Source organism: Cyprinodon tularosa, unplaced genomic scaffold (genome assembly GCF_016077235.1).
Source record: "Cyprinodon tularosa strain WSP-4 unplaced genomic scaffold, ASM1607723v1 ctg140, whole genome shotgun sequence".
In the NCBI taxonomy this organism is placed as follows: Eukaryota; Metazoa; Chordata; class Actinopteri; order Cyprinodontiformes; family Cyprinodontidae; genus Cyprinodon; species Cyprinodon tularosa.
In genome coordinates this window covers 990,132-1,018,050 of record NW_024038221.1, presented here as the reverse complement: position 1 = coordinate 1,018,050, position 27,919 = coordinate 990,132, and the positions used below count along the sequence as shown (strand labels likewise).

The window sequence follows — 27,919 nt, the reverse complement described above, 5'->3', positions numbered from 1 at the left end:
AAACTTTCCATTTATTTGATGAATCTTGTTTCAACTCACCAATAAGACCCAGACCATCTGCATACGGACTTTTGGCACCAACAATGCCCCCAAAGCACTCCTTCTGCAGGGCGCAGTATGGCTTGTCCAGGTGGGTCTTACCATCACTGTCCACCATGCACCACTCACAGTCCAACACACCGAAACAGTCACTGAAGCACAGAGCAGAATATAGAGATTGAAGTTTTAAATCATGCTGCAGATGGTTCCTGAGTGGATGCAGAAGGTTTACTGTTTGTAGCTAAAGTAATTGTGTCATTAGGATTTGCTTCATTTGCTCGAAGTTACCACTAACGGGTAGTATGCTATTAACAGGCAGTAATGTCAGGTTAACTACTAAAGATAGAACAGGGAGCGCTAGTTTGAATTTATTTGATTATCGAACATGCAGTGAGCATAAGCACCTGCTGGTGAATCTCTGGCTGCAGCGGGTGTTGATGCATTGGGGCAAAGTGTCGTGCAGACTTGGATCAATCACATTGAGGCTGACTGGTTCTTGATGCACCTCACAGCTGGGGTTCCTGTACAAACAAACCGACACCATGAAAGAGGAAGAAACAAAAATGGGACCTTTTTAGTCACGATAAAAGGAGGTGGTCAACACAGCTCAGGCTTTCAAATCACGGGCACATAACACAATTACATGCAACAAAAGCAGATCACTGGGGGGATTTAACACTGTCATATGCGGTCTGTTAAAGAACAGCGACACAAAAAGAAAAGACAAGAAACTGACAGTCAAATTTCTCGTTGCATAAAGCAGGGATCTGAGACATTGACGTGTTGTCATAGGCAGCTGATGGCTGATGAAAGGAAGTGGGTGAAACACAACAAGAATGACAGACAGAATGATGGACAGATGTGGAGTGGCAGGCGCAGTGAGGAAAAATGGAAAGGCAGTGAGAGAAAGAGAGGAGGTGGTGAGGAAACCCACAATAACATCCATATAAATCAACTCGGAGCATGTATGATGTGATAAAACTAACATCTCTGTAAGGATAAACTGATGGACAGATAAATGTTTAGTATTAAAGCAGAGTGATGTTAATTTAACATTAATAACATGGGCTGCATCTATGGTTACCCATCTGCTATGGGTTGATTTGGTTATTCCAAAGGAGGAAGGATTATAAGATGACATGCATTTATTGCAGAGCTTCTCTAATCAACAGTTATATTTGGGTGATTCTCCAACTAGGGCCATTATATTTCAGAAAATTCAACTAATATATAAAAATAAATATTTTTTTTTCTTCTACTTTATCACAATGTGTACAAAAATTAACTGATTGTTAATGAAATTACATAAATATGACATTATATATAATATATACATATATATATATATTTCATGATGGAAAAGACTCATGAATCACACAAGCATAAAATACAACATACTAGAATTAAAAATTGTTTAAAATAGTCAATATAAAATGATATTTTTCCTCAATAGTTGCAGATTAAAAGGAAATATTAGGTGTTTAGAAATGATGACCAATAAACCTAATCTTGTTTTTTTTAATTGTTTCTCTTCCTTCCATGTAGCTAACGCTGCTATCCTGCTATGAGCTCTACTTTTACAACACAACTAATGTGGATGAAAGTAAACAAAGATAAAAAAAAAAAAACTGAATCAATTTGATTGTAAAGTGCCTTGAGATGACTAGTGTTGTGAATTAGCGCTATATAAATAAATTGAATTGAACAAAGTTTCATGTTGTGGTGGAAATTACACTGAGACACTGATTTTTCTTTTTATGAAAAGTGAATGAAATATTAATATATTTTTCCAGATCATAATATTTTTTCATTAAAATAACACAAAATATGAAGCCAGACTTTATACAAATATTATTTTATCATAAATGTTTTGTTTATCTTTGCATTTAGTAAGTGCAACATGAATAAAAAAAGACAAATGTGTTCTTTTTTTCCTGCCTGGGACAAAAATTCTTTGACAGGTGGAGATTCACCCAGTTACACGGATATGGCCAAATATTCCCATTCAGCTCCAGCATTACCTACTAAATATCTCTTAGCAGTCATCTCAGCTACATGTTTTTTTTTTTATGAACACCAATAAGCTTTAGGCGTGAGCGGTAAAGCTTTTCAAAACTAGTGGACGTCCTTTAAATTTGTTTGTTTTCTGGAACAGAAACGACCTTTAAGGATTACACATAGAAACAACCCATAGGTCAGAAGCTCCATGTTAGACACTTTATATTAAGCCAAAACCTTTAACTGTATCAAGGAAAGAAGTTCAGGATGTTATGGAAGATTCCAGGGAATACTGAAGCTCAAGTCTGCCACTAAGTGGGTGATGCTGGAACAGCAGTCTGAGGATGAAGCCAGGATAAGATCAACCCAGAATGAAATTGTGAAGGAAGCTACACACAGGGTGTAGTCTGCAGAAAGGCTCTTAGCTTGACAAAGACACACACTGTAAAGCCACAATGTCAAGAAGAAGAGGGCTGTCGAAGTCAGAGGGAAGTTTTAAATGTGAACAAATTCCTGATATTTTACTGGGAGATGAAACCTTTTCTGCCGTCAGACTGGGAGAAGATCAGCGCTAGAACATCCCTCCCTCTGTCCTCCTGCGCCCTCTTCTGGACATCCACTGCTCTGCCTTCACATCCAATCCAGCAGCATCATGAGGACGCATGTTTCCAAGCGGTTTGTTCATTACTTGCCTCCACCAACAGATTTCTCCAATCTACTGGTCACCTCTACTTACATCATTCAAGAAGCAAACTTGTTTCCCCCCCTTATAAAAACATTTAGCTTCATCTGTGTGACTGACCTGTTTTCAGCATTGGTGAGGTTGCCTGTACACTCATTGACCTCCAGAGGGCACTCACATGGACACTCACACTCATTCTGCTCCATCCTGCATAAATAAATCCATCAGTTAGTTGTAATAGAAAAGGAAAACTTTAAAGATTATGTTCATCACCTTCCTGAGCTGTGCAGGAAACTACAAAAAGCTTAATGAAACTTCAACATTTAGCTTCACTTTTGGTTTTGTGTGCAATCACCTGTGGCAGTTGAGGCAGAGACGATCAACCGTGCTGCAGGCGCAGAAAGCCAGCGAGTCACATGTCTCGTTGACAATCCCAGCAAATGCATTGGTGCCAGGGATTCTGGTCAGGCGATACTTTGAGCAATGGCTGCCATGGACCAGGTTGGTGAGGTCACCCTGAGGAAGTAGGAATCAAAACCAGTTGAATACTTATATCTTGATTTTATTATCCTACACATATCATCGATCAACCAATCAATCAATTACTTTATTTTTGGTAAATTGCCCACATTAAACACAGGAAACAATGAAAGAAAATAAAAAAACAATAAACAAACCAACAATTTACACTACATTATTATAATTCTTATTAATTTACACATCAAAACACATTTTTAAAGGCACAGGACTTAAAGTAGTTTGCTGGACAACATAAAATAATTAGTAGAAAGTACCACCGGCCACCACAAGATGCCAGTATAACACAGTAATATTGTCTGACTTACCACTATGCTGGTGTTGAACTTGTAGAAGCGCTGCACTGTGCGGTCACTGAAGCTGTTGCAAAGGTTTTTCTTGACAAAATTTGGATGGTTCAGGATGTCATTGGCTACAAGTGGCTCCTAAACAAACCAGGCAGAAAAAGAAAGAGTGATTTTGTGTGGTGAAAACCTTCTAATCTCATGTTTAAACAGCAGTATTAATACTGAATAAATTAATGCAAATGCTTTTGGCATTTACTTAATAATATTTGGTTACTTTAACACAATTTTTTAATGTCCTACTCTGCTAACATGAAACAATTGTGTTAAAGTAATTTGAGTAAGTAAATGCCAAAAACGGTTGCCTTATTTTTTTTAAGTGAAACTGCTGTATGTTTTGAAACAGTGTTTCAAAGCTTTGGGTGATGCATGGAAAAAAACAAACTAGCAGCTATTTTCTCCTTACCTTTTATCTGCGGCGTACTGCTTGGTTTAATCTAGAGCACGGTATAATTTAATTATCTTACGACTCAGATCCTAATGGGCCCTCGTTATTTAGTGCTGAATCTTTTACCTTGTGTGTTATGTGCTGCTGTTCTGCCGGGGCGTGACCTTTGGGGTCAATGAGAGTTGGGTGAGCAACCAGGTACCCTCTGTCCTCCATTATGAAGCACCTGCATCACAGGATAAATATCAAAAGATTTATACGGCATCCAAAATATCATCTCCTTCCTTCCCCCTCTAAAACAGCCCCTTTTAACTGGAAATAGTTCAACTGTTCGTTAAATATTTTGCCACATGTTTCCTGTTGCAAACTGTAGCTGTTTCTCATGGCTCATGAAAGCAAGAGAAGAGACAAGGGGAAAAAAACGTCAGAGAAACAGAGAATTGGGTGGGGATGAGGGATCAAAAGAAAGAAAAGATGGCTGCAGATCTCCTACAGGAGACTGGATAATCAGCTTATATCTCCCTTCTTTCCGTTGTCTTCTCTGTTTCTCAGCAACTTTTGTTCTCGTTTGACCTCCAGGGGCAATATAGGTGAAAAAAAGGGTGAATATTCTGCAAGGACAAGTTAAATAACGACCCTCTTTCTACCTGATCTTACGGCCTTTGTCCTGGTTGCAGATGGGCAACAGATCCAGCAGGACCTTATAGAAGTAGCGCAGAGTGAAGTCTATACCCATCACTGCAACCGCGTAACCGGGGGCCATCTGAGAGCTGCAGACAGAACAGGAATAAAAGGAGAAAAATGAAGAGAAAAAAACAAAAACAGCAACAAAAGCTTGAAAAATGAAAATTCTGTGAGGAATCCTGCAAGTAGTCAATCTTTTATACAAGTCTCTTCAAAACAATGACAACCTTTCCACACTGAAAATCCAGGTTATTTTGAAATCTGTTTGAGTCCAACAAACTCACTGAACAATCCAACTACAAAACATAAACCCTGCCTTACACTCACCCTAACACTGGGGGTTTATTTACATCCAGAATCCTCTGAGGGACTCCGATAAACAGTTTGGATTGTGGAGCTGTAAGCAACCCGGTGGCGATAATGCCCTGTTTTATTTAGGCTCACTGACAGAAATAAACATCGTAATCTTCGCCCAGGACCCTTTATAGACGTTATTCAATCTGTTTTGCACCAATGAACCATCAAATCTTCCATTTTTCTTTGTTTTTCACTACTGGAGTTTATGGCACTACAACTGATTATCCTTTGAAAGAGGAGATTTGAAGACGTACGGCAGAACGCAGATTACTTCACTCACTGCAAATACAGGTGCTGGTCATAAAATTAGAATATCATGAAAAAGTAGATTGATTTCAGTAATTCCATTTAAAAAGTGAAACTTGTATATTATATTCATACATTACATACAAACTCATATATTTCAGATGTTTATTTTGTTTAATTTTGATGATTACAAATGACAACAAATGAAAATCTCAAATTCATCATATCAGAAAATTAGAATATTACTGAAGACCAATAAAAACAAAGGATTTATAGAAATGTTGGCCAACTGAAAAGTATGAACATGAAAAGTATGAGCATGTACAGCACTCAGTATTTAGTTGGGCCTCCTTTGGCCTGTATTACTGCAGCAATGCGGCGTGGCATGGAGTCGATCAGTCTGTGGCACTGCTCAGGTGTTATGATAGCCCAGGTTGCTCTAATAGTGGCTTTTAGCTCTTCTGAATTGTTGGGTCTGGTGTATTGCATCTTCTTCTTCACAATACCCCATAGATTTTCTATGGGGTTAAGGTCAGGAGAGTTTGCTGGCCAATTAAGAACAGGGATACCATGGTCCTTCAACCAGGTACTGGTAGCTTTGGCACTGTGTGCAGGTGCCAAGTCCTGTTGGAAAATGAAATCTGCATCTCCAAAAAGTTGGTCAGCTGCAGGAAGCATGAAGTGCTCTAAAACTTCCTGGTATGTGGCTGCGTTGACCCTGGACCTCAGAAAACACAATGGACCAACACCAGCAGATGACATGGCACCCCAAACCATCACTGACTGTGGAAACTTTACACTGGACTTCAAGCAACGTGGATGAAGTGCCTCTCTTCTTTTCCTCCAGACTCTGGGACCTTGATTTCCAAAGGAAATGCAAAATTTACTTTCATCAGAGAACATGACTTTGGACCACTCACCAGCAGTCCAGTCCTGTTTCTCTTTAGACGCTTCTGACGCTGTCTGTGGTTCAAGAGTGGCTTGACACGGGAGATCACGTGGGCTCTTGGCGAAGATGGCTGCTTGAAAAGTTGCTCCGTGATCCCAAGCCAAATATATTGAAAATAGATACTTTATTCCACCTATTTTGGTTGAAAGAACAGCATTTTTGTGAGACTAACATAAAGTCGAACTGAATCGGAAATACCAATGCCTGGACGCGGCACTGCAAGGACACAACGACCCGACCCCCGGCCGAGCAACAGGCTAAAACTAACAGAAAGATGGATGCATATGTTAGCAAAGCCCCGACTGAGCTGCAGCAGCCCGATACTAATTCTGCACCCAATGCTACGCCAGGTACGGCCGGGGGTGAAGGGACAATAACGCTAGAGTTTCTGGCTCTTCAGATACAGGCAATACATGATTCAACTATTAACATAGAAAAAGACACGAAAGATATTAAATCGTCAATTGGGGTGATCGAGGCGAAACTTGGAACATTGACAACACGCGTGGACGACGTGGAGGAAAGAGTGGTGGCGCTGGAAGAAAGCAGAGGTACGTCGGAGACTGAGCTGGTGACTTTTCGTGAGGAGTTAAAAAAAGTGAGAGCCCACTTGGATGATTTAGACAACAGAGGGAGACGCTGTAATATTAAAATCATGGGCTTGCCAGAAGCCAAAGAAGGGAAGGATATGATAAAGTTCCTACAGCACGAGCTCCCACTGATGCTGGGCCACACGTTTGGGGAGCTGGAGATACAGCGCGCACATCGAGTCGGAGCGCCGAGGCGCGCCCAGGGAGAGAGGGCGCGCCCACGGCCCGTGATGGTCAACATGCTCCGCTATCGAGACAAGGAAGAAATACTCCGAGTCGCCAGAGAGAAAGGTCAGATCACTTGGCAGGGAGTTAAAATTATGTTTTTCCCCGACTACTCGAGAGAAACAACGGAGCGCCGCATGTCTTTTAACCAAGTCAAAGCCGTACTGAGAGAGAGACAGGTGGAATATGCTCTTCGTTTCCCTGCAATTCTCGAAATAAAACACAACGGATTTCGCCACAGATTCGCCTCACCAGAGGAAGCAGCGGAATTTATTGCAAAGAAATTCCCAAAAGACAACTAATTAGTGAACAGAAACCTCCTCCTGTGTGAGTTTTGGAACCCATGACACCGGTTGCACCTGCTGGATCTTATAATTCGTATTTTGACGTGACTTTGGGAGAAAGTAAAACAATTATTTTATTTATTTTCGTGACTGGAAAACGGCTTTTACTTATGTTTAAAACGTAGTTTATTATTTTGTTTATTATCAAGATACAGGGTGGAGGGAAAAAGGAGAGAAACAAAAAAGTAAATGGTCTCTTACTCTGCAGTGATATTAAAAGTACTGCTCTTTCTATTCATTTAAGTTACTATAAAAATTCACTAGGAGACAATATTTGTTGGCGAAGGACCGCGAAGCTGAGAGCTCGTGATCTCTCAAGGTTTTCCACTTTTTCAGCATGGCTATGCCTTGCTTTTTTTATGTTTCACCCCACTTTTGTTTTAAGGGGTGCGTTCAAGTTCTGTTTTTGTGTGTTATCTTTTTATATTCTACTGTATTGTTTATCTTGTGCCACAACCGACCAGCCTTAATCTTTATCCTTGTATGCAGATGTAATATACATGATACATTTTATTTAACTTGATGGGAAGTATAACTGACTTGAAGTTGGCCAGCTGGAATGTAAAGGGTTTGAATAATGTTGTTAAGAGAAAAAAGATTTTGACATATTTAAAGTCCTCTAAAGTTGATATAGCTTATGTTCAGGAGACTCATTTAACCAATTCGGAGTCAATTAAACTTAAAGGTTCTTGGATAGGAAAAGTTTTTTCAAGCACTGGAACAAGCAATAGTAGAGGGGTGTCTATCATTATTCACAAGGCCGTTAATTTTACTGAAACTGACGTATTACGGGACCAAGATGGTAGATATGTTGTTGTCAAAGGACAATTATTGGATACGCCAGTAATTCTTTGCAATATATATGCGCCTAATTCAGACAGACCAGAATTCTTTCATACTCTATCACAAATTCTTCTAGATTCAGATGGTGCTCAAATAAACATGGCTGGAGACTTTAATGAAATCTGGGACAGAGATTTAGACCGGTCGCAACCACGCACTAATACAGAAAGCCGGTCAGCATTGGCCATCAGGCAGTTATGTGCAGATAATGGCCTTCGGGATATCTGGAGACTGATGCACCCTGATAGCAGAGATTATTCCTTTTTTTCACCCGTGCATAATGTTTATACAAGGATAGATTATTTTTTAATATCAGAAACAATAGTAAACAACTCAGTTGACTCAAGCATAGGAAACATTGCAATCTCAGACCATGCACCGGTTTTTCTCTGCGTTAAAAAATTCTCACAAACTCAGAAAAGCCGCAGGTGGCGGCTGAATGTATCATTACTTAGGGACGAATCATTCACTAAACTGATTAGAGAGGAAATTCAATTTTTTAAGGAATCAAATAAAATGGGCGACACATCTCTAAGTACCTGGTGGGATGCACTGAAAGCCTATTTAAGAGGGAGAGTAATATCTTATGCAGCTTTCAAAAAAAAAGCCTCTAATGAAAAAGTAACTTCTCTGGAAGCAGAGCTTAAAGCTCTTGAGACATTACACTCCCAAACTAAGAGTAGGACCACTTTGAATAAAATTGTGAATGTGAAATATAACTTAAACACTTTATATACCAAAAATGCTGAGTACGCCTTATTTCGAACTAAACAGGCATACTGGGAAATGGGAGAAAAGCCAGGCCGCCTTCTGGCTTACCGTCTTAAACAGCTCAACAGTATGAACCACATCGCAGGAGTTAGACAATCAGATGACACTGTCACAATGTCATCCCAACAGATAAATGATAGGTTCAGCACTTTTTATAATAACTTATACTGTTCCCAAGGTAAGTTAGATGACCAAAAATTCGAAACATTTCTTGCAGATCTTAACCTCCCTCAGCTCACAGAACAGGATAGGGAATATTTAGAGGCTCCTTTAAACATTCAGGAGATCTCTCGAGCCATTAAAAGCATGCCACTGAACAAGGCACCAGGTTTAGATGGTATTCCCTTGGACTTCTACCAATCATTTGAAGATATTCTAAGCCCTTTGTTATTAGATATCTATAATGAAGCCTTTCAGAATGGCTCCCTACCACAATCAATGCATTCTGCACTTATAACATTAATTCACAAGAAAGGTAAAGATGCTCTAGATCCTAACGGATATCGACCAATTTCTTTACTTAACTGTGACCAAAAGATCCTAGCAAAAGTACTTGCTACTCGATTAAAAAAGGTTATTGGTAACATAATACATATAGATCAGTCCGGATTCATCCCCAACAGATGTGGCTCAGATAATATTAGGAGACTAGTGAATTTACAATATCATGTATATGACTCAACACAACCAACTATCGCCTTATCATTGGATGCAGCTAAAGCATTTGACTGTGTAGAATGGGAGTTCCTTTTTAAGATTCTGGGAAAATTTGGCTTTGGGAGCAATTTCATCAAATGGATAAAAACCTTATATGATAAGCCCTCTGCTTGTGTATTAACTAACGGTCTCATATCTAGTCTATTTCCGTTACAAAGGTCAACGAGACAAGGCTGCCCGCTTAGCCCCGGCTTATTTGTGATTGCAATTGAACCTCTGGCTCAAAAAATTCGCTATCATACAGCCATACATGGTATTAACGTAGGCAACATTCATCACAAGCTTCTTCTGTACGCAGATGATATGTTGGTCCTTCTAACTAAACCTGAAGAATCTGTTCCCATTTTATTAGATTGTATTGAAGATTTCACATTATTGTCTGGATACAAAGTAAATTGGGAAAAGTCTGAAGCTATGCCCATGTCTGGACACTGCCCCTCCTCTCTATATAAAAACTGGAGATTCTGTTGGTCTCCCAAAAGTATTAAATATTTGGGCATACAGATCACCTCTGATTATAACAATATGGTTAAAATGAATACCGGCCCCTTGATTGGAAAAATAAGAACTGACTTTGGTAGATGGTCTAAAATTCACTTGTCCCTGTGGGGAAAGATTAACTCTATTAGGATGATGACAGCCCCAGTTGTTTTCTATCTCCACCGCAATATTCCCCTGCATATTCAAGACTCTTTTTTTAAAGAGCTAAATACCTTAATATTGGATTTTCTATGGGGTAAATCCCATCACCGTCTGAGTCTTAAAAAGTTACAAGCGAGCCCTGACAGGGGTGGTTTTTCCTTACCTAATTTTAAATGGTATTATTGGGCTTTGCAGGCAAAACAACTTAGAGTTTGGTTACCCACTTTCAATTCCTCTGATAAACCTTCCTGGTCTCAGCTGGAGTCTGATGCGAACGGAGGTGAATCTCCATGGGCTACTTTATTAGGTGTTAAAACAAAAATTCATAGAGATCATCCTATTATTACGGCGGACAAATTAATTTGGAATAAATTACACAGAGCAGGTCGCTGGGATTTCATTAAGTCATCATTAGCTCCTTTATGGAATAATAACAAAATTCTTATTGGGGGAAAATCAGTCAACTGGCCACAGTGGTTTGAGGTGGGAATCTCCTGTGTATTCCATTTGTTTGATGCCAAAACCAATAACTATCTGAGCTTCGATGAGGTTGTTGATAGATATAATTTGCCTCGCAATCAATTTTGGAGATATGTCCAACTACGTAGTTCACTGTCTAAATGGCTGGGAACCCCTCTGAGATGCCCTTCGGGCAGCCCTGTAGAAATCTTGCTTTCCAAGCTGGCCAATGGCAAAGTTATTACCTCTAATATATACAAGATGTTACTTGTTCAAATGGGCGATCCATTATCAAAGGTTAAAAAACACTGGACTGAAGACATGGCCTTAGACATCTCTGAGGATGATTGGCACTCATGTTTACAAAATGTAAACACAATGTATAAAGAAATGAGTAACAAGTTTATTCAATTAAAAATAATTCACAGGTGGCACAGAACCCCTCAGCAACTTCATAAATGGAACCTGATTCCCAAAGACACTTGCTGGAGGTGCAACAAGGAGGGAGCATCTATTCTACATATTCTTTGGACCTGCCCTGCTCTTCAAGATTGGTGGAAAAATATTATGGAAGTAATTTTTGAAGTACTGGAAAGAAGGTTTAATATCACTGCCAAGCTCGCAGTTTTAGGCTCCACAGCAGAACTCCCGGACTCATATTTCTCACTTTTTGACAAGAGGTGGCTGGTTCTGGCTCTGACCACAGCAAAAAGGATCCTGTTAAGATACTGGATGAAAAAGAACCCTCCTCCTTATTATGAATGGCTGACGACTATGGTTAAACTGGCTTCTTATGAGAAAGTGACATACAGTCTTCTAGGTAAAATGTATCAGTATGATAGTACATGGTCTGCCTTTCTCAACTGGCTAACGGTAAAGTAAATTTGTAAAGGTCGGTGTGGCATAAAATATCTGTTGTATGTTTTACAAAACAAAAAACTCAATAAAATTTACATGAGAAAAAAAAAAGAGTGGCTTGACACAAGGAATGCGACAGCAGAAACCCATGTCTTTCATACGTCTGTGTGTGGTGGTTCTTGAAGCACTCACTCCAGCTGCAGTCCACTCTTTGTGAATCTCCCCCACATTTTTGAAGGGGTTTTGTTTCACAATCCTCTCCAGGGTGCGGTTATCTCTCTTGCTTGTACACTTTTTTCGACCACATCTTTTCCTTCCCTTCGCCTCTCTATTAATGTGCTTGGACACTGAGCTCTGTGAACAGCCAGCCTCTTTAGCGATGACCTTTTGTGTCTTGCCCTCCTTGTGCAAGGTGTCGATGGTCGTCTTTTGGACAACTGTCAAGTCAGCAGTCTTCCCCATGATTGTGTAGCCTATAGAACTAGACTGAAAGACCATTTAAAGGCTTTTGCAGGTGGTTTGAGTTAATTAGCTGATTAGAGTGTGGCACCAGGGGCCATCAATTTTCAACCTTTTCACAATATTCTAATTTTCTGATATGATGAATTTGAGATTTTCATTTGTTGTCATTTGTAATCATCAAAATTAAACAAAATAAACATCTGAAATATATGAGTTTGTATGTAATGTATGAATATAATATACAAGTTTCACTTTTTAAATGGAATTACTGAAATCAATCTACTTTTTCATGATATTCTAATTTTATGACCAGCACCTGTACACAAAAGAGGCAGTCAGTTACTTCCTGATTCCAGAGATGGAAGAGCTCCACTGAAATGCCCCACTGACATAAAGAAGGCTTGCTTCCTCACACTCTGGCTCTATGGTGCCTACTCATCAGAATCAAACACTCCATATAGGCGACTCCTGCTGTAACGTTTTACCTGGAGGCATGAATGGTGTGGCTAATGGTGACGACGTAACCCGCGCCGCCAACATCCAGGTAAGGGCCGGTGAAGGTGATGAGGCCAGGATTAGCTACAGCATGCTGGTACCTGTAGGAAACAGTCAGACGGTTAATTTATGTCTTATCAAGATGAAAGAGGAGCGTGGAGTTATCATTCAAATCTGAATTTACTCAATAAAATTGAAATAGCGAGAACAGATTTTCCACGCACTAGTACTTTTCTTCCCAATGAATGTGATTTTTTATGACTGAATGCTTTCAAAGATTCAGTTTTCAACTACAGTTTTACCTTCCACTTAACTTTTCATTAACATGTGAGCAAACAGCTGTTTAAACAGCCTTCTACGTCACCATGATTTTGAAGGCCGTAACGTTTCTTTATTAGAAATCCCTTTTCATTAGACGCAAGATAACATTTTCTGATAAACTGATTTGGAGTTTTCATAAAAGTTAAACCATAATTATCATAGTTTACTCGAATCAAACACATACTATGTAACGAACTGGGGAGTAAAAAAGAAAAAAGACTGAAAAAACTTTGTGAATTGTGGCATTTAAAATCACAATAAGATCTGAATGAAATATAAACCCTGATATTAAATAATAGAATTCAACTTTATTGTCATTCCACTGTCACAAGTACAGAGCAATGAAATGAATTCTCTGCATTTAACCCATGTTCTTGGGAAACAGTGGGCTGCTATTGTGCGTCGCCCAGGGAGCAGTGTGGGGTTAAGGGTCAGGGACCCAGAGTGGCAGTCTGTGGGAGTGGGGGATCAAACTCACAACCTCGGGATTCAAAGCCCTATGCCCTAACCTAACTATGGGTTAACTTAGAAAAAAGTTGCTTTTTTCAACGAAAAACAACAAAAACTGCAACCGTTTCCGAAAAAAACTTGTTTTCAGGATAGCAAAAAAAGAAACCAAGAAAACATGATAGAAACTCAAAAGCTTAAAATTTGTTTGAAGAAAAGCACTAATATGTCAAATGCAGAACTTACTCTTTAAATAGCATAGAGACCTAAATCTGAACTTTTTTATTGACTCTCATTTTAGTGTGAAAAAATATTTATGTTCTTTCCGGATGTTCAGAAGATGTTAAGAACGCAACACTAAAGATAGTCATCTAAACAAAAACATCTCATGTTGTCTTATTTTACTTAATCATTAACTTTGTCAGCATGGGTTGTGTTATTTAAATAAATCTATATTAAAAAAAATGACTATCAATCCATTGATAAAAATTAGGTTATTATGCATTTAAACACAGCAAGTCAGTTAATCCAAACAAAAAAAACAAAAAAACATTTGTCACTGCTTACTAAATAAAACATATTAATATCTTTTTAAGAGAAGCAAATTTTATATATCTAGGATTACCTTTCGCTGCCTTCAAACAAAAATTCAAACACCTTTAATATATCATCTTGCCCCCCCGCCTCAGACTCACTAAGTAAACCTCACCATTGTCTCCGGGTCGGGTCAAATGCTTTGTCCATCAGTGATCCTGGGTAAATCCGGAGCACCCCGCTGGGTGTTGCTATGTAACGCCGCACAATGTAGCAGTTGAGGCTACTCATTTCCATTAGTGTCATCCACTCATCCGTAACATGACTGGTCGCCATAACCTCGTTCCTGACAGAGGACTGTGGAGAGGAAAGCAAGGAGGGATGAAGGATGAAGAGCAGCAGCAGGGGTTCAAGAAAGTTGGATACATTTTGTTTGGTTTCAGCTTTAATGTAAATTTTGAAAAGCTTTTTATCTTTGCTTTGAGAACAAAACGACTAAATGTCTCTCTACTTAATGAAAGAGGTGTTAGAAAAAGAAAGGAAAAAAGAGAGTCCATCTATGAGGTGACGTTTGTGGAGCGATTAATCCTAAGGCCTGGAGAAATCCCAGCCCAGAACCATTCTGAGTTTGAAAAGGCTGATGAGGTCACTGGAGGGGGTCTTTAAGACTAGCCTGGGAATCTGTGCTGGGACTTTGGAGCTCCTCCTCCCCCCAGGACAGGAATGCACACAGAATGCCAAACTTCTTAAAGTCACATATCATCTTTACAACCTCAGAGGTCTGAAGTGGAACTGCATAAAGCCCTGTGAATCTCAATCCACCTAAAAACATCTCAGAATCAGGTTTAAGACGTATTTCATCTGTTCTACTTATCAAAAGGATATGCAAACTAGTGTCCAGTGTTACCTCAGGGTAAGGCGTGTGCCATTGTTTGTTAAGGAAACACATTAACTGACCACTGTGGAAAAGTATGTATACCTTGAGGCCTGGGTTGGCAATAAGCCTGGTGTTATCACTAAGGTAGGCCGTGTAGTGCTCGACCATCCGCTTCGTTTCCGGCTGACTCAGATGCTCATAAGGAGAGGAGAAACTCCCAGCTGACAGCATTACTGTGGGGGATTCTAGGAAAGAGGGACCACAGAGTTAGACAAAGTGGTACTAAAATAAAAGGTCTGCTGAATTTAGAGTTTCTTTCTTCTTACCAACAGTGGCGAGCTGCTTGAAGTGCAGGCAGGAACTGGGCTGGCCTAGCAGGTCTAAGCGATGGTAGAGCAGCTTAGAGCTGGGAGCTGTGTTCAGGTTCTTCAGCTGCTTCACTGGGATCTCTGGCTGTACGTACACGATGCACAGAATAAACGACGTATCCTGGACCTAAAGCAGAGGAACAGAGAAAGCTTTTATGCATATTGTCATTAATAAGACGTAGCCCGCTACATCAGCTGATAAACGCACACTTTTGTCGGACTATAAGTGCAATAAGCAGCCATGCCTTTAGATCACATGAAGTGAACGCAATGCCTCCCATTTTCTATCTATTACTAGTTTTTGTTTTTACTGATAAATGCTTCTTCTTTGTCTAAATTGGGTCTTGTGTAACATTTTGTTATAATTGTATCATTTTCATTTTATTGTTATTGATCTCACTTTGGAGAAATTTACCTGTGCATTTAACCCATCCCTTTGGGGAGCAGTGGGCTTGCACTGTGGGCTACCCGGGGGAGTGGCAGTCTTTGGGAGGGGGGCACGAACTCAGAACCTCAGGATTCCAAGCTCTATGCCATAACAACTAGGCCGCCACTTCCAACAAATTATTTATTTTGTATATAATGGCTGAAAAGGCATATCAGCTTAAAAGAAAAAGAAAAAAAAAATCAGACCCCGTAAAATTCGCACATCTGGAGGATGATTGATGTCAAAATAATCTGCATAGGCCCAAAAAACAAAAATTTATTTTTAAAAAAACTGTAGCGGTCAATCACTACTAAGAAGGAACCATAACTTTGGGAATTTGTTCTCTACTCTACATCCTAATAAATCTTTGCATACTTAGAGGAGAAACTTGAAAATTCATGTTTTTAGAGACCAACTCAACTTTGCAGCTACTGGTGTTTTATAGCTTATAGGAAAGATTAAGATCAACCTTTAAAAACTGCTTGTCAAAAAATTTTTTGAATGAACTCCATACTGTTTGTTCATCACATTATCTTCACCTAAATTAGGCAGTTTATCAGAAGTATGGTACTAAAAACAGGTTTTAAGATCCAGCACAATCTTAAAAATGAAAAAAAAGAGAGAAAATGGAGGACAACCACTGCAAAAAGGGGAAACGTGGGTGGAGAACAAATTCTATATTTTCTTAAAGCCATTTCACTGATGTTCTGCATCTGGAAAGCCCATTAAAAACTCACACACAGTGCTGCCAAACTCATGTCAAACCTAATGCTTCTGAACCAGTGCTAAGTTTTGAACAAAAATAACTTAATGCCAGAATGTATTTAGAAATAAGCTAAAGAGGCATTTTTAAGTTAAAGGTGATGGTGCTGTTCTTTTCAAAACAGTCTAAACATCAGGAAGCAGGAAAAAAAAGTGTTGTGATGATGATGGAGTCCAGTTACACTGCAAAAATGATCAAGAAATAAGGAAAAGAAAAATTTCAATTAGGTGTACTTGCCCTTAATTTGAGTAGGCAAATAGGATGAGTATTTTCACTCTTAAAATAAGCTAATCTGCACTTCAAATTAGATGATACAATTATTCTTTCTTATTCCAAATGTAAATTGTCTTGTTGCATTGGCAAAGGCTCTCACTTACCTCCTCAATTCAAGAAAAAAATGCACTTATTTTAAGAAAAAATGACTAGGTAGGTAGGTGTTGCGGCAGAATAAATTTTTTATATGCTGACTGATTTTAGAGGGTGAAGGATGAGTTCCTGGCAGTTCTTCAGTACGATTATAATGTGATTCAGGTTGAGGCAAACAGGAATAGATCTGATTCGCCTACAGTGGTCGGGCCTCAGACCAACTAAACACCTACCAGTTTCCAGGCATAGCTGACATTGTACGCATCTCCGCTGTTGTCCCTGAGCCGGTTGGTGTGCCAGGAAAGGGACGAGTTGACAGGCACAGCAATGACCTGACTGCCTAAAGGCAGGCTGCAAAAACAGAACACAGTGCATCAAACAAATATATGCAAAATATCACACTAATTCCTCGCATGGGAAATTAATCTGCAGCTTTTTTAATTTATTATAATTTTTTTTATGTTCCCTCACCTGAGGATGTTCTGTCGGACAGCAGGGAATCCTGGGATGTTCTCATAGTGGATGATATCTGTGTGCAGCGGCGGCTCCGTCATCAGATATGGTCTGGTTAGTGAAGGATGCATCAGGGTGTAACCTTGAAAGATCCACAAATTTTAAAACTGTTATTATTTCATGCTATTATTAAACATGTGTGTTAAATATAAAGTCAGGTAAAGCAAAGAGGCTAAAACCAGGGAACAATGCAAATCATTTAGTCTGAGATAGAGAGTAAGACTTTCAGCAGAAAACAGGAAGGCAGAGCAGAAAACTTCAACATTGCTCTGTTTTATATCCTAACTTCTAATTTTCTGTGTTCAATGGAACAGAATTTTAATGACAAAGGTTAGGTAAAGATGCATTTATCAATGCTAAAGGATTAATGCTAACAATGCTAATCAAAGATGTTAGAGAAGGTTGTCCTTGTTTTATTGTAAAACTAATGTCTGATTCGGAGGATGAATACAAACCCTGTTGTGTCAACTTTTTTGGATATTAGTTCAAGAGTCCTAAAGTTGGAATAATCGAACTTTGATACCAGCTGGTTTTAGTTTGACTAAAAACGAGATTAGAAACCAACCATAAATGCTCTTATGACATCAAACACTAGTCAAACTACATTAAATGTTTCATTTTAGAGAAATGGGGTTTTAATCACTTGTTTTGAATTTATATTTTGTACTGTAAAAGATTAAAACAAGAATTTTATTAAATATATCACAATTTAACTGTTTTTAAAAAAAAATTTATTCTTACCTATTTTTCTCTCTAGTAGTATTTAATCAGATTAACAAACTTGGCTTTTAACCCATTACCCCATAAAAATCTTACTGATTCACTTCTCTTTCATGCAGATATGAGTTACAGGGTATGAGATCTGGACTGGTTCAACAAAGTGCTTCTATGTCTAACCTTTGTTGTCGATGAGAAATGTATAAGAAGCCAAGGAGTCTTGGTAGTAGGTGACGTCCTCGAGGATATAAGCCAGGTTCACATCCACCCCGACCACGCCTAGGAGCAGGTTACCGAAGTAACAGGGCCGGCTCACAGTCATGATAAAACCTGGAGGAGATGTAAAATGAACGTAAGGAAGCGAGTTCTTTATTGAAAGACACATTTCCACTTTACACAGCACACTCTGCCATAAAATGACTTCCCACACAGGGTGGATGAATTTAGATAAAACTAAACAGTATCAATGTGTGGCTAGGGAGGAAGCTGGAATCGAAACTCACCGTCTCCCATGGGATCAGTGTAGGGCAGGCTGAAGCGCACCAAGTCGATCATGCGGTTGGGCAGGTTTATGTAAAAGCGGCCGACCGACGTCTCCAGGTTACTCAGCTGGTTCAGCACCATCATGCTGCCCTTCACCACTGGCATGGTGGGGACTCTGACAGTCCCACGTTCCAAAGTTCGGTCCACGCCGTATTTCACAGAGTTCTGCTCGGCGAGGTCTCTAAGGAAGGCCAGCTCCTTCAAGCCTGTGACTCCCTCTGAGCAGGAAGAAATGAGGGAAAGACAAACCCATTAGGAGAAGAAAAGGTTGGACCACAACCTGGAGCTGATGGTCTGACTAAATGCTTAAAACCCACCTATTTTTGGGTAATCCTCACCAATTTTGCATACCCAAATGTAAAAGCAAATAACTGAGGAACTGTAAGCCCAAATTACATGTATGATACACAATTTGAAAGCTAATACTTTCTATTTCTAAAAATATAAATGCAAATACTGTGACTAAAACTAAAGCTGTGGGGCTTGGAATTTTTTGGTGTTAACAGTGTCTCCAAAACTCTCCAAACGTGCCAGATTGTGCCAAATTTTGCCAATCGTGCCATTTGACCTGCAGAATAACACTGAAGCATTTTGATGGCCACACAACATTTATGAAACAAGTATTTTTCCTCAGTTTTTATTTTCATCTGAATATATATATATATATATATATATATATATATATATATATATATATATATATATATATATATATATATATATATATATAGAGAGAGAGAGAGAGAGAGAGAGAAAGAGATAGAGAGGGATAGATCGAGATCGGATGTTGACAAAGAAAGGAAAGGTAGTCCATACAGAGGGGCTCTCACTCCCAGAAGGAACAATAGCAGTCATTGGACATTGAGGACAGTTATAAGTACCTCGGAATCCCACAAGCAAATGGAGGTGACAAGGAAAGTGGCTACGGCCAAATACCTCCAATGAGTAAGGCAGGTTCTAAGAAGCCAGCTCAATTGTGAGAATAAGTCTCGTTCAATAAATAGCTACGCTCTACTAGTAATCAGATACCCTGCAGGAATCATAGGCTGGCCAAAGGAAGAGATACTAAGACACAAAAGATCCTAACCATGCACGGAGGGTACCATACTAAATCCAGCACCCTGAGACTGTACACTAGCCAAAAGGAAGGAGGTCTAGGACTAGTGAGCCTGAGAGCCACAATCCAGGATGAAACATCCAAGATCCATAAATACATCAAGGACAATGCTCCTACAGACGACATGCTCAGTGAATGTCTCAGAAAATGGGGAACAGAAGATGAGGTGCCAGAGACTCAGTCATGTGAGGATAAGCCCCTACACGGGATGTACCAATGAATCATAACCAAAGTGGCGGGTATCAGGAAATCCTACCAATGGCTAGACAAAGCTGGACTTAAGGACACCACAGAGGCCCTCATCGTGGTTGCACAGGAGAAGGCCCTGTGCAGCAGAGCAATAAAGGCCCAGATCGACCACACCAGACAAGACCCCAGGTGCAGACTGTGCAATGAGGCCCCTGAGACAATCCAGCACATACCTGCAGGGTGTAAGATGCTAGCAACGAAAGCTTACATGGAGCCTCATAACCAAGTGCCTGCAATAGTGTACAGGAACATCTGTGCAGATAATGGCCTGGAAACCCCAAGGTCAAAGTGTGAAACACCTAAAAGATCCTATGGGACTTCTAGATACAGACGGACCGAATGGTAATAGCAAACCAACCGGACATTGTAGTGGTGGACAAAAAGCAGAGGAAAGCCGTTGTGGTTGACATATTATATTGACCAATGGGTTACATAAATGGGTTACATTTAGACAGGCAACATGCGAATATCAGAGATTTAAAGTGCATGATTATATAATTAGTGTTTGTTAATGATCAGACCAATGTCCGATATCATTATCAATTCAGGGACATCCCCGATACATATTCAAGGATTGCTAACTGTCAGAGCAGCTCACATTTCAATGTTTGCTGTACGAAATGTGGACTTAGGTTCTGGTTCAAACATGTTGAATCTATTCAGGGAAAGGAGGGACATTAAGCTCAACTTTCTGAGCCAATCTAGATGAAGTTACACCTAAAGCCCAAGTTTGGTTTTAGCCAATCATGTTAGCAAGTAAAACAGCAGCAGCCTGGAACAATCATGGATTCTGACAAACAGATGGGATAGTAGGAGGAACAGATGCGTCCTCCTGTGCTGAATTGTTTGTTCCATTTTGGCTCCGGGTTCTGCAGATCTTCTTTACCTCACAGCTAAGTGTCCCAGCTTAAACCGTAATACCGCAACATGATTGGCTGGAATTGTTGAAGCTGAAGGTACAAGATGAATTCTTGTGTGTTTGTAAACCCATAAAAAACTGGAAAATTCAAGTTGCATGTGGGGGAAAATGCAGGGCGGGCTTTCGGGTCACTAAAAAGGACCTTTTTGACCCACATTTAAATCTCAATGTTCTGCAGAAAACCAACACCCTGAACATAACACGCACTGTAAAACCTGGTGGTGCCTGCATCATGCTGTGGAGAGCCTCTCTTTTATGACTTTTATATAGAAAGTTAAAAAACAATCCTTTGTTTTTTCTGTGACACAGAAAAGCAAATAAAACATGCTTTTCTTGAATATGTAAAAGTCCAAAAAGGGTTGGCGTGTCAAAAATAAGTCTGTCAATACTTGGAGTGATACATGAGACAGAGACAGTAAAGCATCCTTTGGACTTTATCTATCAAGCATAACAAGGTCAATTACAGGATGGATGAATGACAAGACCCCACAGCTGTCACCTGGAACAGCTGGCATTGCACAACCCGTTGAAAAACACAGAGCAGCGCGCCCTGCCAGCGTCCAATCACTAAATGGATTAAGGCAAGATCCTTTCCTAATGCCAGGGATGTTTCAGTTTGATCGCCACACTGGGCAGCAAACTAGAGGCGATGTCGCCATGGGCGACAGCGTCAAACGGCCTCCAGGAGAAAACTCTGGCAGGTTCAGAGGAAAGATCTGATTCCCCCCCAAAATGTTTATCTTAATGGTACATTGTTGTAGTATTTAATCAAGATTTAAGCCAAAAAAAAAAAAAGTAACTGTTCCCCAAGAAAACTAAGCTCCTGTAGCCTATCACAACACAGCTGTGTGTTGTAGTGCAAGCGAGACTGTTGATCTCCTTCAACAATCAGCTCTTCACATTTGGCAAGAGATGCAGCGAAAAAGACCCCCCCCACACACAGACACACACGCCCAGCCTTTCACCCCCTTGCAGCAGCATCAGCCATGAAACAAATGTTTTTTTGAATATGAAATGCTAATACAGCATAAGAACGAGAGATTTCTGCATCCTTTTCATCATCTCTCTTTAAAGAGCCAAGGTCCTCTGTCAGTCACACACGTCCAGCCAGCAGCACGGCTCTTTGAAGTCTCGCGCTCCTCTTCTCTCAGATCTACCTCATTTCCATTCTCCGATGCTAAAAGTGATGTGTATTAATGGTGGCCTAATGCATGCACAGAAAGGGGTGGAGGGTTTAGTGCGCCCCGAGGAGGGAGGTGGGAATTAGAGGAGGCAGGTGGAAAGACAAAGACACTGGAAAAGAAAAGGAAAATAAGGAAAGAGACCTAAAAACCGACACATGGATATCTTCTTTATAACTTCCAGTCTTTTCCTGGGATTTAACAAACAGTGATGAGGTTTAAAGAAAATGAACATTATCAGTAGGGTAAGAAAATGTTCCAGATAACTGACTGAACTTCATTAATAACTGATGTAAGAGCATCTCAGATGGTTGCAATGCATCAAACAACTTTAGGGCAAACCTTACTGAGCGGCGAGGTCGATTCTGTCTCAAATTCATTTTATTCTAAGCTGCAGAAGAAAATACTTCATATTTTCTAATGATGCAGAATAGGTGTGCTTTTCACGACTCAAACACTGCATCAGGGAACCATTTCTGATCCACTCACCGTTCATTAGAGCGTAGGTGAGGATCATGACGGAGTTGTTGAGGTGTTGGTTCTCCTCTCGGACCACGCTGAGCGTCGCTCTCTTCTCCAGCTCAGATGACTCTCGAGACGTAACACCAGACGAAAGGTAGATGATGACAAGATCTGTAGCTGATGGACAACATAGAAGAGTTCATATTTGATCAGACTGACCAATAGGAGGATTCAGGTTATGTCCTGGAACAGAAGAGAAGAAGCTAGGATGTTTACTGGGGCTCTGTTTGCTCAGACTGCTGGTGTTACGGAGCAGCTGGAAGGCCTTCTGGAAACCAGCAGCATGTTGGGTCGCTCCATTAGATGCCTTAATGTTAGAGATGAAGGTGTTCATCTTCCTCTTGGTCTCGCTAGTGGCCGGAGACAGCAGACTCTTATAGCACGGGTCCAGAGAGCAGGAGCGAACTGTCTCTGCGACTGAGAGGATGGAGATCTGGAGAAGAACAAGAAAAGAAAAAAAAAAGGTTTCAACTTCCTGATATCTTTAACTAATGTCTAAATAATTATTTTCTATGCAGAAAAAAAATATATTTGCTTTAACAAACCTTATCATGTTCATCAATGGAATTAAGGATGACAAGCGCAGAGTCGCGGGCGATCTGAAGCTGAGAGTCCGTTACAGATGCGCCATGATCCACCATCACCACTATGTGTTTAGACTGAGGACGAACTGCAGAGACATACACCGGCCTGCAACAAAACACATGAAAAAGTCTGACCACTGACTGTGGATGGACCAAGTACCTACGTTCTACTTTACCAACTTTACCCCCACCCCCATCGGCATCAACCATCACATTAGGTGAGTGAGTTTAATGTAGCAATTGTCAAACAGATCACTATTATGCTTATTTGATGCTTTACAAGATTGGGATGTGTTAAAAAGAAAAGCTCTAATTCTGATTAGATTCTCTTAATAATTCCTTAAGAGTGATTCATAAAACCAAATATTGATTTTTCTATTCAGGATTCTCACCAGCACACTTTACTGTAACATAGATTTAAACATATTTATCTCCATATGATATATATGGGTTTTATATTTCATGTTCTTTGACAATCATACAAGTTTTGTATCATAAGTGAAGCACTTTTATTACCTAAGCAGTCTCATTATCTAAGTTTCTGTTTCCTTGAGAGCATGATATAATTTGTTTTGGTACTCACGAGCTCTCGGTGCCATGCTCTGACCATGATGTAATAATGTTTTTGGTTTCGGCTGTCCAAGAGCCCTGGGTGGGTGCGGGGAGTGCCCGTTCCATATTTTGGTTTCTGTAATCATGCGCTCAAGGTGTGAGAGGGAGCGATCGCTATTCCTGATTGGGTGAAAGATTTTACTTTAAAGTTTGGCATAAATGACGGATGGCGGTTGGCACTGGGAGGGTCTGCTAGGGTTGCGTATGGACGCCTAGCTGCGCGGGTTGCTGCCCTGCCGGGATCGACCGGCCCTCCGATCAGTGTGTCACGGTAGGGGGACAATATAGATTGTATTGAGACAATATAATTTGTATTCAGCACCGCGCCTTGATTGATGTGCATGCTTTGCTGTTTTCTGTGGCGGAATAAAACGACACATTCTAATTCTAGCAGAAACAGTGTGTGTGTTCTGTGTGTGCATCTTTATTACCGACTCATCTTGATCCTGCCTGAATTTCATAATACACCATATTTCAACATATAAGAGAGAAAAATGCGATGAAAACATGAACTCTGCATCTTTCAGGCTCTTGAGTGACCCTGGGCTCCTACAGGCAGAGGGAGGCCCCGAGCAGCCGGAAAGAAACCTTTGAAGGCAGGGCGGCCAGCAAGGTTCCAGGTCAGGAAGGCTGTTCTGACCAATGGTAAGAGTGCTGCAGCATCATTGCTGTGCCAGTGTGTAGTCACACATTTCTTTACACTTTTTTATGATTTGAAAAAAACGAGGAAATCAACAAATGTTTGAGACCTTACATATGAAACCAATACAACTATGGTTTTATGAATCTCAAATGTCTTTCTGAAAACATAAAATGGCCCCTGAAAGAGAAAAGGTTCCTCCGCTCCTGCATTAGTGAAATAATGCTATGAACCAAGAAGTCCTAAACAGAGATGTTTAAATATGTAGTTGACTAACAAAAAATCTCTTGTATGATTCATTTGAAATCAAACAGTTAGCCTCACATAGATTTATCAAACAAAGGGATTCTTTAAAGCATCTATTGTTTTTTTTATTTGGTTGGTTCTGTTTTCCAGCTGATGAAAAACAAGCAGACATCTGAAACAATTCAGCATTTCATGACAATTTCATTTTCTAGTATGACTTTGCACCTGCCAACATTACCAATGTGCTCTAGTAAGCACAGATTAAATGTGTTTGATGTGCACTGATACATTAATTCAACTAGAAGGGATCTTAATCAAGTACTGTGAAGCACAATAAACAGTTCTGTAGTAAAAAGCATTTATAACCCGATTTTCTGCTCAACCTGAAGTGACCAATATTAAAAACTGCTGTTTGTTGCCGATGTTAGAAGCAGGATGGGACATGGATAGAGACTGTGTGTGGTCTGCTGGACAATAAGCCTACCAGAAGTAAAGAGGGGATGGGGGGTGGGGACTTTCACAAAGCCTGATTCAAAACTGAAGCTGGCAAAACAACATGCTTTCCCCTACAGCCAAGAGCAAAGTCTCTGATTCAAAAAGTTTTGAGAAAAATCAAGCGAGGACTGGAAAACATCATTTCTAATGTATTTCAGGTCCTTGCTCAATTTTTCTCAAAACTTTTTGAAGTAGAAGGGCAGCATGGCAGGAGCCTGCCCTCTGGGCCGCCCTACAGCAACCAGCAGAGGGGGAGGGGGTGCATGAGGGGGGGTGAAGACGAAGGCGACAACAAGCAGACCATAGCCTGTTAGATCCAGCAGTCATGTGTTCAGAGCTGGCAGAGGTTATCAGAGGGAATCATGCCTCAATAAATAAATAGATAAAAAGAATCTAATTCTAACGGAGAGCAGTGGGAGCTGTTTACCGGCTGCGGTGCTCGTAGTTTCCTTTGCAGTGGAACTTGTGGGCAGGGAAGACGGTAAAGATGCCCTCCTCTGAGCTGAAGTATTGCCACTTTATCCCTGGGTTGGACTTCAGGTTGTCGGCCAACACTGCAGACAAGATAGAGAGAGAAAAAAATGGAAAAGATACAAAATGAGCCGACAAAACCTACAGCGACCCAAAAACATTGATCATCCCCGTGTTTAGCAAAACTCATGTTGTTATGAGAAACACGTTTAGATCATATATCAAATCAGATATCTAATCAAAAGACTTTCCTTTAAATTAATAAAAAATACACACTTTATATTGGTCATAAAACATTTGTCATCAGCTTTCCTGGTTTCATGATTGATATTTAATCTTTTACCTTCAACTAATTTTCCTTTTTCATTTCTTTTTACTTTTGTTTCCCCTTTGGGATACTTAGATGCAGAGTAAATAAAAAAATCAAACTATTATTATTTTATAACTATTATCCTTACGTCAAATATCAATGTTTAGAACTTCCTATTACTTTTATTTCCACTTCCAATCAGCCTGTTACAAACACAATTCCTTCATCTAAAAACAGCAGACCTTCCCAGCTTTGTAAAAGTTATCTACTGCAAAGCCCATCTCTGTGGTTTACGTGCAACTTCTCCTTTTATTGCATGTAGAAGTTTGTTTTTGCACGGTTTAAACCTTGGTCAACCCAACTTGGTCAAAGATCAACCCTTCAGAATTAGAGTTCCTTAGAGTTCCCCACTACAACAATGCAGCTTGGCAATGAGGCTTTTTTGTGATTAACTTTATAAATCTGAACAAAAATGTTAGAAAACAAGTTCAGCTATCCCAGTCCACATTCCAATAGATAGTCAGTAAAGGTCCGACTCCGGGAGGATATCAAATATTGTTAGAGCTCTACGTTACATGCCTTATCATGCTCATTGAAAAGAATACAGTTAACAACCATTTATGTTCCAGGATTTTGCATTTTTATCCCCAAACCAGCAACCACCAACTCTGCAAGGATAATTTCCTCAAACCAGAGGTGGATTATCCAGGTCCAGAAAGTGAAAACCCTGAACTGAGATTAGTTCCAACCATTTGCATGTTCAGCTTTACACCACAGACTGGGAACTAATCACCTGGTTATCTGAACAGGTTGAGAGTTTTTACTTTCTGGACATGGATTAGCCACCTCTACCTAAAACCCATAGAGCAGATGTCTGTAAATACTAACTTTATAGAAATCATAAAACTTTATTTTCACCTGAAGAAAAACAAAACAAAAACAACAAACAGACAAATGCAAAGAATCGAAGAGAGGAAGTTTGCTGGAGTTGGAGAAGATTCAGATTGTACTTTTTTTGCCCAAAGTCTGAGAAAAAATGGAAAAAGGAGTAACTGTGAAAAGAATGAATGATGAAAAGGTCCAGAAATGGCTCCATAATCAGCCCTGCATCTAATAAAAGACAAGGATGCCCACATTTGGTAATCCTCTCATGATAATTCACCCTCTTTGTAAAAAGCACAGGCTTGAGGAAGCAAAACATAGTTGATTTGTGACAAGAAAACAAATGGCTTCAATTTTAAGAACCACATGAAACCATTACTGGTAATTTGGGCAGTCTATCATGGCGGTCACAACTTTTCACACACATGTTTAATGTTTAGCAATAATAAATATCCTATAAACATCCTGCTTTGTGTATGACTCACTATTTCTTTACACACTGAAGTCAGCTTTCTATAACCTGGAAAGGCATCAAGCTGTTTTTTTTTTCTTTTGTTAATTACTTTTTCAATCCCTGCCAAACTCCCAAACAACAGCTTAAGCCTGTCAGCTGATTCTACAAACTTAAAATCCCCTTAGCTTTGGTCAAGCTGTAATAAACTCTCAGCAGCACAATATTGAGAAAGAAAAGCTAAAGGTAACAGGATCACCTAAAGTATTAAACATATTCCCTCTGCCTTCTGATCGGTCTCTCTGGCGCATAGAAAGAGAAACCACTCAGTAACATTGACAGAAAAAGCCCTGTGAAGACAAAATGCTATCTAAGCCAAGAAATAGAAAAATGTAAACTAGTTATAAGCAAAATAGCTCTCATATCTTCTATCAATATCTATTAAAATTATCTACAACTGATAAAAGACTTTCCCCAGATATTGCAGAAGAAACTACTTAGTTCCTTCTAGTTCTGTCTTAATGTATTTTGCCTCAGTATTAAAGAATATTTATTGTTGCACTGAGCTTTAATGCGTTAGTCTTGAAACCTTAAATCAAGATTTTTAGCTAGTAGAAGAACAATTTCCAGACACCATTTATACTGCTTTGCTTTAAAACCCTCATCAAGTACAATAATATTTCATTTTTATAAAACTCCGAATCAGGCTGCCTATAACTGCTAAATCTTTGCAT

The 27,919-nt window shown here is 39.7% G+C and overlaps 1 protein-coding gene across 1 annotated transcript in view; it reads right to left on the bottom strand.

Moving 5' to 3' along the window:
* The window catches only part of cachd1 (cache domain containing 1), a 119,424-nt gene that overhangs the window by 11,915 nt on the left and 79,590 nt on the right, over positions 1-27,919 (bottom strand). Inside the window, exons 5-23 of the mRNA XM_038278375.1 lie at positions 25,499-25,625; positions 23,040-23,184; positions 22,711-22,927; positions 22,462-22,611; positions 18,467-18,724; positions 18,144-18,293; positions 17,205-17,328; positions 16,967-17,084; positions 15,136-15,304; positions 14,912-15,054; positions 14,108-14,289; positions 12,621-12,731; positions 4,636-4,758; positions 4,115-4,214; positions 3,565-3,681; positions 3,075-3,235; positions 2,840-2,926; positions 444-560; positions 40-191 (exon numbers count right to left, since the gene is read on the bottom strand). Of these exons, the coding sequence (XP_038134303.1) occupies positions 40-191; positions 444-560; positions 2,840-2,926; positions 3,075-3,235; positions 3,565-3,681; positions 4,115-4,214; positions 4,636-4,758; positions 12,621-12,731; positions 14,108-14,289; positions 14,912-15,054; positions 15,136-15,304; positions 16,967-17,084; positions 17,205-17,328; positions 18,144-18,293; positions 18,467-18,724; positions 22,462-22,611; positions 22,711-22,927; positions 23,040-23,184; positions 25,499-25,625 (2,751 nt within the window). The remainder of the gene's footprint in view (positions 1-39; positions 192-443; positions 561-2,839; positions 2,927-3,074; positions 3,236-3,564; positions 3,682-4,114; positions 4,215-4,635; positions 4,759-12,620; positions 12,732-14,107; positions 14,290-14,911; positions 15,055-15,135; positions 15,305-16,966; positions 17,085-17,204; positions 17,329-18,143; positions 18,294-18,466; positions 18,725-22,461; positions 22,612-22,710; positions 22,928-23,039; positions 23,185-25,498; positions 25,626-27,919) is intronic.